Source organism: Homalodisca vitripennis, chromosome 3 (genome assembly GCF_021130785.1).
Source record: "Homalodisca vitripennis isolate AUS2020 chromosome 3, UT_GWSS_2.1, whole genome shotgun sequence".
Taxonomy (NCBI): Eukaryota; Metazoa; Arthropoda; class Insecta; order Hemiptera; family Cicadellidae; genus Homalodisca; species Homalodisca vitripennis.
Genome location: NC_060209.1, coordinates 45,451,799 through 45,466,082, shown reverse-complemented (window position 1 = coordinate 45,466,082; position 14,284 = coordinate 45,451,799). Strand labels below are relative to the sequence as shown.

At 31.2% G+C, this 14,284-nt stretch overlaps 1 protein-coding gene across 1 annotated transcript in view; it reads right to left on the bottom strand.

The window, feature by feature from the left end:
• The window catches only part of LOC124356856 (multidrug resistance-associated protein 1-like), a 115,948-nt gene that overhangs the window by 28,847 nt on the left and 72,817 nt on the right, over positions 1 to 14,284 (bottom strand). The window contains 3 exon segments of the mRNA XM_046808118.1: positions 4,698 to 4,918; positions 5,627 to 5,636; positions 7,615 to 7,835. Coding sequence (XP_046664074.1) covers positions 4,698 to 4,918; positions 5,627 to 5,636; positions 7,615 to 7,835 — 452 coding nt within the window.

Here is a 14,284-nt window from a genome sequence, read left to right as displayed (position 1 = left end):
TTTATAAAATGTGAAAACATCTTTGTTTATTGTAAAAATATGTATGTTCAATGTCATTTTTTACAATGAACTATGATGTATATCTAGATGGGGCTTACATTGGTCATTCAACATATACATGTCACTTAATTCAAAATCACAAAAAACCAATATTATACTTTTTATTTTGATATGTAAAAAATAAATCCAGTAAATACACAAAAACTTTCTTTTTTCATCAAACCTGTAAAAAATGATTGTAAAAATATAAGGTGGTGGGGGTGTACATTGGAATGGTAGTTATGTGAACAAATTAACAATTTCAAGATGGCCAAAATTTCCCAAATTCATTCCAATTTTAGAAAATGTCTAGATTTTAATGTCTTTTTTAATATACAATATATATGACTTAAACTGGAAATAGTACTTGAAAATCATAATTAGTTACCATGGAAACATAAATTTTAACATAAACTTATGGTATAAAATTAATCAATTGATATCACAATTTATTCGTGGACCCCTAATGTTATACACACATTTTTAAAATATGCATGAGTATAAAAAGATAAATCAATATACATGATATATTTACCTAAAAATATTAACGAAGACAAGACTAAATTGTTCATCGCTAGTTTTTCGTGACTATCACTGACATCACAATTAGCATAAAGGAACAAATAGACATCACGTAAATTTGATACATAAATCGTATGAGTATTGTCCATACGAGATGAGAGCAAGCGATGCTAAACTTGAGACACCCCATAAACAATGGAAGATCTTCATTGTCAGTTTAAGGGATGATGTAATGTGTGGATCTAAAGAACTTTCAAATATTGTTATGAATAAGCAGAATTTGGTGAACTGTTATACAAAAATATAGTTTCTAAAATAGTTTTCTAGGTTTGTAGACTACCTTAAAGCACTTAAGGTCAATAATAACTTTTAAATGTTTTGTTAGGAAATACTTAACTCCTTAACCAATTCCCACTTTAAAACGCATGACTCAGACCGACTTGTACTACTTTACTGTATTCTTCGATGACTCTTCCTGTACACTTCCTTTTTCCTAAAACTTTCTGTAATAAATTTTCGTTGTTAATTTTTGATTAGTTGAGCGGGAAACATGGCCGGGTCGTAACAATGAAATCGATTTTGAAATGTGTTGTGATGGTGACGATTATAGTGATAGTGTTATTGTTGACAAAATTGTTCTGAGTGAACACAGTGATGTTGGGAGTGACTGTTAAGTCTGGTGTAGACCTTGAGACAGCTCTGCCCAATCAATAGCTCAGCTCCGGCACTGCCGTACTCTGCCTGGTATTTTATAATTTACTTGTTTAAATATTTACATTATTAATGTTAAATAATAATACCGAAACCTGCATGAATTACGGGTACCACCATTCACGTGTTCCAAGGTTGATGTTGTGAATTTATAGGGTTCAGTAGCACTGTGAGCCCCTGGAATTATTATTAAGACCTTAATGGTTTCTGTATTAAAATGTTACAAAACTGTACCACTAATGTAATATTTTGTTTTAATACATTTGTTTTGTCTGATTTTCTTGATCATAATAATATTATGTAAGAAGTTATCCTGCAACTAGTGACTCCATTCCTGTAGCTTTACTATTTCCCACTTGATTCTCGTTATATTGATTGACAAGGACCATACCAATGAGAACATTACATTTGGCATTAATAAAAGTTGTAAACCAAGAAATTGTCATGAAAATATAAATATCTTGTGTACAATTTACAACTATATTATTCTTAAAGCGCTGGTACAAGTACCTACTAACTTGTGAATTTCTATTAATTCACAAGTCACAAGAGATATTTCTCCACTTCTAGATGAAAGCACACTGAATGTTGAAAACACAGTTGTTAAAAATTTATATTTTCACGTTAAAAAAAAAAAAATAAATATTAAGACATTAAAGACTAAACCCGTTAAATTTAATTACCCATTCATCTTATGTTATCTAACATGTAACAAACGTAAGTCTGGACCAGATTAATGAACACACAAACACAAGATCACAATAACAGCTGATTAAATTAACAACGTGCAAAAAATCAATTCAAAATTCTGAAAAAAAAAAACTGCTTATCAAATAATTTTTGACAATACAAACAGAAAAACTAAAGTTTAGAGTGATTTTTTACACTGGAGAAACATTACACAGTACACAAGACAACGTGACATACTGACATATTGCAGAACAAAACACGTACCCTGAAGACAATTTTAAGCCACACTCTGACATTATATGGGAGCGAACGGTCGAGTACGTGAGTGTCGCTAGACAGTCGAGACAGTATGCGACCGGAAGGGGTAACATCAAAGAAGCTTGGATGGGCTCGGAGTATTCCATGTAGCAATTGAGTATGTAACAACCAGGCAGCCCTCAGGGTACCCTTGTTCCCATAGATTGTGCTGGAGATTACAGTACAAGCTACAAGCAGGCAACATAACCTGTTTGTAGTATATGTTTATATAATATTTCACCTTATAAGAAACAAGCTGTAAAAGATTCCCATAATGGCTTTGTGATATTTTTTCCTCAGATTGATATCTTATTACGAATTAGAGGAAAATGTTAAATGTAAACATAGATTAAGTTGTATATGATCTGTAAGGTTTTAATGAGGCAATATTTAAACAAAATTCCATTTAGACAGCCCTGTTACATTGAGGCCATCAAGAGTTTTAAAATGTTTCAAAATAACAAATTGTTCAGTGAGGAGAATCTTAATCAAGTTCAATCCTAACCTAACCTAAATTGGTGAATACCTAATTTGAAAGATGTTCTACAAAATGGACATTTTAAAATGCAAAGTCAAACTGTATATTGTTAAAATATTAAAATATAAGAACAATTACATAAATTTGTATTTTTTTCAAAAGCTGATAGTAATTGAATATTGGATATTATTAGTCTTCACACTATTATATAAATTTTTCTGTATTTTTCATTAATATACCATACTATTGAAACATTCAGCCAAACAACAAATATTACAGCAGTATGAAGATTTTAATTCTTTGGTAGAGAGTCACTCAACTCCCACCATTTTTGCAGATTGTCACTGCCATCTTTCCACTAATATGTTAAATTATGTATTCCAATTGTGGAATCTGCCACTTTAATTTTGTTGGCTGGTGAATGGTCCGGTAGCGGTACAGAGCCTTTTTCCTCATCTTAGCTACAGCTAATCGTATTGTCTGCCAATTCTGGAAGCTAAACCTGTTTCTGGAAGCCCCTAGTTAATCTTTTAGTGTTTTACCTGTAGTTCCAGTTATTAGGGCCTTCTGCCTTTTAGTTTTCTAGCATGAGGGCTAGCTATCTTGCCTTACAGACTACGGAGAGTGAACATAGCTTGGTTAAAAGTGTGAACAAAGAGGTATTATAAAAGCTGACTGCCCCGCTCCTAGCCACCATAAAAGATCCTCGTACCTCTGGAACTTATTTTTTAGGCCTCAATTCTCTTCCAAACTCAGTGCAAAACAGTAATAAACTCTGTAAATTGGTAACAAATCTAAAGAATGGAAGGCTAGACCATGGGATATCCCCCAATAACAACAATAAAACCTGTGTAAAGTAACTCAACTTGACATAAGCAATCATAAAGGAACAACATTAATCTGTTGTAATTTTTGGATAAGTTTAGGAATGTCTCTGGTTTTCATTATATCAATATTTCTTGATAAATTTAAATTTAGCAACCACACAGTGGTTTTATTTTGTTCAGTTACAATTGCTTTTTCCTCCCTCTTATAATGAGGTTGACTAACATATTCTTATTTCCTTAATTAAAAAACACAATTTAGTCATAAAGTGGTTTTTAAAAATAACTTCCCAATGTACTTACTTCAAAATTAAAAATGGTGTGGAGCTTTAGAAGATGGGTAGTAAAATTTAACTTATCACGAGTTTTAGTATATTACATCTTGTTAAACCAAAAAAATAGTCTGTTTCTTGAACAATGCTTTTGTAAACAAATTTTACTTTTAGTTCATTATAAATAATCCATGCAACACTGTGCATACCAAACATGCATAATGCATATATAAAGAATGTTAAAACATGGATGCCAACACGTGTTAAAACATGCATTTGTGAATATAAAACAACACACACTTTAAAACTAAGTTTTATAGATACAAAAATTATAAGTGTTTTAATCTGAATATAAAATGTTGTAAACAGCAAATGTATATAGTCAGTTTATTTAAAATGATTAACTATTTAAAGATGCTTTCATTCAAGAGCTCTTAGTTAAAAATGATTAATCTTCCTCACTGATCCCTAATTGATCCAATAAAAATTTATTCAGATACCAATATATCACATTATGGCACAAGCAGTATTACATTAATAATTTTAAAAAGTTTTATATTAGAATTGTCAGGTTTTAAGAAGATTTACATTGTTATTTTAATTTCACGGTTTAAAAATCTAGACCTTGAATTCACGTTTACAAAATATTAACTCCAAGATTTTTATACTGGTATATATTTTTTTATTTTTTTTTATTAAATAGCAAAGTATTATTATTCATTTAATTTTTTTAAAGTCTTAAAAAATTACAATATTCATTGTGTTTCTACTTGATTGTGGTACAAAAGCACATAAAACAGTAATGTTGAATAGTAAAGTGACGGCAGTTGTTGTGTTAGTTAGTGCGAGTCAAGTGAGACATACCCCGAATAAACAATACATCCAGCCTCGGATAGTGTCTGGCAGAGCACTGTCCACGGTGTCTACGTCTTTGGAAAACCGATTCAACAGTCTCCCGACAGGAGTGACATCAAAAAACTCCATCGGAGTCCGCAAAGTGTTGGAAAGAACTGCTCTGTGGAGATATGCGGCAGCACCCAACGTGCCCAGGGACATGGTTATGTTCAACACGAAGATAGCGAACGCTGCAATGAAAACTTGAGCAATACTCAACAAAGAAAAACACAACACCAGACAACAGTGAGAAAGGAGAAGTGATAGAGAGAAAAGTTTTTACCACACCTAAGCGACAGAAACAAAATAACAAACTTACGAATTAATGAAGAATTCACCATTCCAATCTTGTGTACCAATTCAGTAAATTGTTTAGTTCAGTTGCAACGCCAAAACAAGGCACACTAAATATTAATAAATAGAAAAGAAAAATCCTGATGGAGAGGTACAAAACGATATTTTAAGAGCAAAGTAAAAACCGTAATGGTACTACCCAGTTACTTATTTGATCGGTCTAATACTCCAAAGTGAGTCTTTAATTTCTATTGTGCATTCTTAGATTTTAATTACACTTATAACACTGAGAATTTTTAATAATATCATGTATAATTAGTATCTACATTAATATTGAATAATCTTTAAGTTGTAGATTTTAAAATAATGGTCTCTTTGACAAATAACTCAAAAAGAAAAGAGAAACTATTTTTAACAAAAGAATATTATAATAATACAAGAGTTAAAGCAAAAGTGTAATTCTACTCAACTTATGATGAGTTGAAATTACATTTCACAGAACAACTTCATTTTTAAAGAATCAAACATGAAATATTAGAAAAGTTAGAGAGGAATAAATAATAAAGTGATTGCAGAACAATTTGTTTTTCTGAAAGAATCAATGCTGATCCAAACCTACTATTCCTTCATTTAAAAGTAATTTGAAGATTGTGGTAAAATTAAGATGCTCACCTTAGACACAATAAAGAAATACTACAACTTCCCTGCAAAACAACGTGACTCCTGACCCAACTTTGTATTGGACAACTCCTGAGAAAGTAATCTACAACAAGATGACATTGAATACTGCAAACTCTATACACAACTTGTATCAGAATTCTTCTCACTGATAAATATTTTTACACATAAAATAGGAAATATTATGTTTGGGCTGCTTTTGATGATCACAACTTGTTGCACCTCCAAGAGGAAAGAACCCAACTTATACTTGAAAAAAATCCATATCTTACAATACTTCTTTGTAAAGGTCATAACAAAAGTTATATTTGTAAATGCTATCAGTATTTTAAGTCTACTTGTATTCAGCCTAAGGTAGAACAATACAATAACCTGTTAAGTGCTCACGGCATGTGCTGTTCATTATGATGGCCACTCTGAAGTAGCATCTGGTCATATAAACTTACTGGTTGCAGTTTTACATGGTAGGCAATTTCAATTGAAAATAATAACAGTAATAAATGTTCAACCGATGTCTGTCAATGTGTAGTGGAGTGAATGCAGAACCAAAGTGAGTGAAAATATAACAATAGAATAACTCTATACCTATTTATTGTTCATAATTTATTTTCTTGTCTGAAGTTGACGATTTTTGGATATCAAAGATATTTGTTTTAGTAATGAAAAGTAAAACAATTTCAAATATTAATGAATTTATAATAGACAAAAAAATATCTATAGTAAATTTGTATGACTATAGAACACATTAAATCACTAAAATGTTCTATCTTACACATAATAGAACAATAAAGAGATGGCCACACATCAACCTTTACATTATTTGCGAACAATACCACCACGATCTTCCTGACTCACCAAAAATACATAAGGTGCTGCTATCTCATGGGTAATAAATTATACAGCTAACTGCTAAAGATCTAATCACTTTTTATCTAAATCAGAATGGAAGCTGTACTTGCACCCAAGTAAACTCGGATTGCTTCCAATCGCAACACTAAAGTAACCGAAATTATTCAAGTTAACTGCAATAATTATTTAATTCAAAATAAAATTCTTAATATCGATTTTAAAGAATGAAATTAACTGGTCAAGAAAGCAAGCCGTTTGCAAGGGCAGTAACACTCAGCAGTCACCCATACACTGAGCTTATTGTTGTCTCCGGTCACACATACACTGAGTTTATTGTTGTCACGCGATCACCCATACACTGAGGTTATTGTTATCACGTGGTCACCCATACACTGAGGTTATTGTTATCACGTGGTCACCCATACACTGAGCTTATTTTTGTCTCATCAGTCACCCATACACTGAGCTTATTGTTGTCACGCGGTCACCCATACACTGAGCTTATTGTTGGCAGCGGTCACCAATACACTGAGCTTATTGTTGTCTCATCAGTCACACATACACTGAGCTTAATGTTGTCTACACGGTCACCCATATATTGTTGTTTGATAATTTTAACTGGACAGTAATCACAGAATCCCACCTTCCTGATAAAATTATAGTTCCAAAACTGAACATAAATTATGTAAATTATCATGAAACGTGTTATTTCATTCTACTGTAAGACGATTTGTATTTTATATATAGTCTTTGTGTTGAACCCAGGAATCAAATTACTATTAGTTTAACTTTAAATTTTTCCCTAAAATATTAAAACAAATCAATTAACAGTTTAGAAACAGTTCAAGAAATAGAAGAGAAATAAGGTTAATAAGTTATACCATCACCAATAAAAGTCACAGAAAAATAACCCAAATTATTAATATAACACATACAGTGGATCCATTCAAAAACCACTGCACAGCAACAAAAACTGTAGAAAATTAACTCATGACACACATGATAATACTATAACTAGGATCTACTAAAATAAGAACAACAAAAATGAAATGGATAAAAGCGTTACCGAAAATAGGCAAGTAATGAGAGAAAAGATGTTTTGAGGCAGAGTGTTATCGAGAGTATCAACATCTTTACTGAAGCGGTTGAGTATGCGACCGACAGGCGTAGTGTCAAAGAAGGAGCCTGGTGAGTGGAGAATATTGTTGAGCATGTAGTTGTGCATCCAACTAGACGCAAGGAGACAGCCCAGATATAGAGTCACAGCAGATACCAAACGTGTAATGGCTAGAAAACCAACATCCACCTTAACATCTGCTCTGATGCATGACAAACAACTTGAACATGTAGCCATTCTGTCAAATTTTGAGAAAGCATCAAATAATAAAGAAGCGTTATTTCTATTATGGTATTCTTTATTGAAAAACCAGTTTTTATACTGCATGAAAATCTTTAAATTAAGAATTATAAAGTATGGAAGGATAAGTAAATTTAAAATTTTACTACACAAATGTAATGTGTTAAAATATGTAAACTTAGGAAAATATTTTTTTATAAACAATACATATTGACATTAACTGTACATTCTACCTTGAGTTTTTGTTAATCTAGAATTAGGCTAAAAATATTTTTAAAGCATAAACTGATCCTAAATTTGTTTGACAATGTCTTAAACAGAATATAATAAAATATCAAATCAGTATATATTTTTTTATATTTAGTTCTGAGCCATATATGAACATTCTTCCACCTGTTGTGGTCAGTTGCTGTACTCTTACATGAGGTCATATAAATCTATCATAAGAGTACATGGAAATCCAGTGTCATTGAAATATCCTTCTTTTGTTAATAAACGTTTTAGTTATAAAACCTCATCATAAAGTAAGCTGGAAAATGTTTACTTTGTATTTGTTGGAGATATTAAGTTGCCTTGAACAACTAGTACGTAATGGATAACCATAAGTCAGCTGCAATGCTTCCTCCTCATAAAAACAGACTAAACAGATTTGATCACTTTAAATTTGAAAGTTCCAACATTCCTTTTGTTGTGTGGAGGACGAATGAATTAAGTTTTAATCATCTTATAAATCTATTATTCAACACTACTTTCATAGTTTATAAAAAAATAGGATAATTTTACATCCAATAATAATGTGTTTTGAGCAATATCAGTACACTACTCCTTGTGTTCTAAGAGATTTGCAATAAATTTGTATCCTATTTTTAAACTACAAATTTTGAGAATCCAATAAAATTACTCAATCGAAACTGAAGAAAATCATAAACTCATTATTTCTATATCTGCTACTAGTCATATAAATATAATATGAAAATATTCTCTTATCACCAATAAATATAAAGTGTGTTTAATGACGTCAGTTTATTGATCTACTATCCAAAAGATTTAACGTGGAAATGGAATGAATCTATATTACTTTCATTGTTGGATTAGTTTTTCTCTATTGTATACTTGTATATACATGTATCATCCTTATCAAAGTTAATGATAGTTTATTAATTTAACATACAGGAAGAGATGAATAATACAGAATGTGTGAAAAATATGAAATACTAAAGTATTTTAAATGAACATTTATACACAAGGTATATTTGGAGAAAAAAAAGAACAGATATGCCACAGAGAACCTCATAAATTTTTTTTATGCACATCTAGAAAAGATTAATTCTGAAAACTACTAGTTTACTACGTATTTTCAGGTTTAAAAATTTGTTTTAACCCTCCCACTGCCAATAGTATTTTCCTTAAACGCTAAGCACTTGTTTCCAGTTTTGCAAGCTATTTTTCTAAAATCTGTAAAAATATTTTTACTACTAACCTAACTGTATTTGGTACCATTTTGTTCACAATGAACAGTGGAATACAATGATAATAAGTAACTAGGGTAAATATTTTAATTTGAACCTTTTATGGTAAACTGGGAAAATTTTTTGTAATTTGTACTTAAAAAGGGAGAGTGCCTGGAAAATATAGTTCAGTATATAAATTTCAAATTCCAATAGCCTAAAGGTCACAACCGCAAAAACTGAAAGTAGTGTGTGATCAAAAAAACATAAGTTTGTAAAAATATTTATAAATTGTAAACGTAACTATATTTGGTATAGTTTTATTTACAATAAACTATAATAATAAATAATTTTAGAAAACCTAAGGTTTTATTTTATGGTTAGTAGAAATCAAAATTTTTTGTATGTTTCTAGAAAAAGATACTTATCTGATAAAAACAGTTACTGTAATAATGTTTTTGGGTTTTGTAAAATTTTATAATAATCTTTTGATATATACATAATAATATAATAATTAATATATTTATATTTTGCTATAAAACTATAAAACACTTACAGAAACAAATAAATAGGTGAAACTAATTTTTCTGCAAATACGAAAATGGCAACGTCATTTCAAAATTACTCCGGTATCATAGAACAATAAAAATACCAGTGCTGTATTCAGCAACTCTTTACCTTTCCAATGGTGTGTGAATCACGTTGATACTCAATTTTGTACATACTATAACAAACGACAATAAGCGAGCAGTCCACATTGGTGGATATCCGTTGCTTGGCATTTAAAAAACAAAAATAAACAACAGATATCCATTGAATGGCAGTCGGAGGGTTAAGAGTTTATCATAATATATTAAAATTCCCAACTGAAGTAAGCTAAAAGCACAAAATCACTTTGATGACAAATACCCAACATAACTGATAACATAAACAAAAGGGACAATACTACACAAAGTTCCAAAAACATGTCAAAAGAATGTTGAAAGCTAATAATTCATCCTTTGAATACTGTGGGCTTGAGGCCATTTACAAATTCTACCACCAGGGCTGTTTTTTGCCAATTTACTAAATATCAGGATGAAAATATCGCTAATTACATAACACTATCTAATTGACTTTTATAAAAAATTAAGATTAAGACAACTACTATTGGGTGTGTATAGTATTGTTATATATTGTCAACTTACATTACATGAGATCTCATGAAAAGTAAAACAAAAAGCAAGTAAAATAAATTTTCTTGTAATGAAAACAAACATGATAAATGTAATAAAAATAAAATGCTGTCCGATACTGAAATTACATTTGCATTCATATTATACGAGCTATGTATCATGTTACAATAGTTCTCTTTGAGGAACTCTATGGTAAAATATATTTATTTGTTAACCCATAACATGATATGACATAAGTGACCTGCTGATACCATGGTTGCACCACAATCACAATGTGGCGAGACAGCCTGGCCATTAGTTACGGTGTCTGCTGATAACAGCACTGAAAAAGCTGTGAACTCTTCCTAATGCCCATGATATATTTAATCTTTCTCCTTCTGGTTGGGATATCTAACTACAATACTATTTTTTCCTGTTTTGTAGCCAGCTCATGTTTATCGTTAAGCTGTGAACTCTTCCTAATGCCCATGATATATTTAATCTTTCTCCTTCTGATTGGGATATCTAACTACAATACTATTTTTTCCTGTTTTGTAGCCAGCTCATGTTTATCGTTAAGCTGTGAACTCTTCCTAATGCCCATGATATATTTAATCTTTCTCCTTCTGATTGGGATATCTAACTACAATACTATTTTTTTCCTGTTTTGTAACCAGCTCATGTTTATCGTTATTTTGATAATCTGAGGGCTGTAATAGATGTATTACAAAATTGCATAGCAGGTTTACGTAGCAGTGAAACCTAAATATTGTTTATCAAGGTAATTTTAAACAATGAGATTAATACAGTTTCTCAAAGGAATCCTTTAAGGTGACAGTATACTTAAATATTTTATGGGGCTACTAAGTGTGTATGTAAATATGTATATAACAGTACATGTTTTCGTGTATATAATGAATGTAAAACACAAAGTGCAATTTGGTGAAGTTTCATGGCTATAAGCTATTTATATCTCCTATAAGCTATTTCATAGGATCAATTTCAGAATTATAAAATATATGGACAAAACACTATTAAGTGTGTGGATTGGAACAAATGGTTCAGAGCTTTGAAAGATGGTTGAAAGAGTGTTCATAATGAGAAATGGAACAGGTGATTCTAATCACTAACTATTCGGTACAAAAAAAAAATGAAAAAGTGAAAATAAACAGACATTTTACAATTTTTTTATTATCAGAGGAGTTTTCCAAGTTTCAAGAAGTATTCTCTATGACAGTTTTTACATTTGAATTACTGAAAAAAGGGATTGTTTTGCCAATCACATTGAGCTGACAAGAATTTGATCACCCTCCCTACAGTCCCATTCTATTGTCAATGACTGCTATGAATTTTTACAACTGAAGAAGAATCTTGAGGCTAAATTATGTAATGATAAATTTATCAGGTGTTTCTCCTGTTTCTTTATTTTTATATGTGTTCAATTTAGATATTGTGTACCTGAAACAATTTTTAATACAACAAAATATTGTATGAATAATTGCCGTTTATTTTCAAACAGATCTGAATATACGAGTATATATATATATATAAAAGAAGGTACTTACTTAAAAAACACACATTGTATTTGAACTAAAACAAGGAGGTTGGTAGGGTTTTTAAATTTAACACAGCTGATTTTTACATTCATGATAAATCTTACACTAAGTAAAACATTACTTCCCATAGATTGTGTAAACAAAGGATACTAACATAAACCAGTAATTAAGAAATATCCCGTTATAGAGGACCAAATTCACTAATTCACACACACAGAATAACACTCACTTGACAAAAGCTACAGTTCTCCTTATTATAAACTTCTGTTAACTCATTCTAAACCAGAGCAGCCTTCTTTCATCCAGACAACACAGCAGAAAACTCAAAGTAAGGACTGAACTATCAAAGAAAAAGTAAGTACGATTGATTATGGAAATTTACCTGGAAGAAATGAACTAAACATACATAGAGGACAAGATTGAAAAAACCAGACAAAAGTCGTCCCTCTCTTGTAGTAAAAATTTTAATCTCTGTCCCTTAGTCCGCTATTAGGAAAGGGTGAATGATGCAACAAGTTATTGCTGCGAAATTATGTTTCATGACTAGTCACATCATTTACAGGGTAACCCCAAGTATGACGTTTCAGTCGCAAAAATAGTGTCGAACAAAGACCTTCTGCTATTTTGTTCTGCTAAGAAAAGAAGAAGAAGAAGAATCAGGAAAATGAGTAAAAATCTAATGTTAGTTCTGAATTAAGTAAAGGCTTATATTACACACTGTTTGATGACCTTAGTGCGCATAGTAATCAGTTTTTTCTTACTTTCATATGTCCAAACCATCATTTTATGCGACAACAATATACAAAACAAGGTAATTATGCGATTAGGATAGTAAACAATAAAGCACAGTTGTATGCTTGAGAGAAAGAGGGAGAAACAGCTAGTTTTGTATGTAAAATAGTGGCGTCACCAGTAACTCTCTCTGGTTAATAGGCTACACTCATAACAATACCCCAGAACTCTGCTGAGGAATAAAATGTTGACTGGACTGTGACTGAGTTCGGCAACTACATTTATCAACAGTTACTCGTTACCCTTAGCTAACAGCAGTCTTAATTATAGTGATGCAATACCAACAAAACAAAGCACAGGGAAACCTACAGGATTTTAAATAATAAAACAATACTAACTTAGTGGATTAGCAAATTCATGTAGTCCCATTATCCATCCATAATAGACAAAAGACAATAATCATCAGCACGTTTGAACGAACCGTAAAACACATAAATAACAGCAGCCCAAGACAAAGGTATAAAACAAGCATAAAATGGTTATTTAAATAAACAGATTGTTCATATTAATGTTATGCCCTAAATGATCTCAGTCAACAGTTGGGTTTAATCTACGATCGCATTTGTCATATTAAAAGATTACTGAGATGAAATTGTTGAGGGTAATTTAGAGTTGTCAGATAGTGTGTGGTGTCTTGAATGACAGAATGATTATGGGTTGATTGTTTTGTGAATGATAACCAGGGTTTAAGCTGCGATCAGATTTGCCGCATTTTGTGAAACGACCTGAAAAAATACAACACTGTTTAGAAAAGCTCTTGCGAAATTGTGACAAAAACGAGGAAGATCAACTAACCACGAAAAATATCGCATTTGGAAAATAAGTTTGCAGCATTAAAAATACTGTTGTTCAACGATACTATAAGATTAAAAATTATACACTATTACGCACCAACAAACTGTCTGATTGGAAAGGACCTGCCTATTTTTGGGTCAAAAGTATAGATACCCGATTTAAGCGCTAACCACAAACTAAAACTACGGGAGTTAGATAAAAGTGATCTTGTTTATTTCTGTATCTAGATAAATAAATCAAATTATTTACTAACAATTACAAAGTTTTGTGTCCGTAAGAATGAAGAAAGTACTGGTTTTCAGTACCTTAGAACTAAATTGAAATTTTGAAAATTAATTATTCATTGTTAAAACTGCAATTGCCTTATGAAAACATATGATGGGAAATGGTCAAATATTAAAACCATATTTAATTTATTATGGCTTCCTCTTGCAGTCAATGACATGAGCGAGCCACGTACGATGAGAGAGTAGTGTCCAACGATCGATCATGCTTTACTGCTATGACAGCAGTGCTGGTGAGCCATGTCAGATACACGTACAAGCAAAAACTAACACTCCTGGAGAAGTTTTCTCCACAGCACGTTTTGATCAACACGGTCAGTGCTATTATGCCTGAGCACCAGTGTAAACTG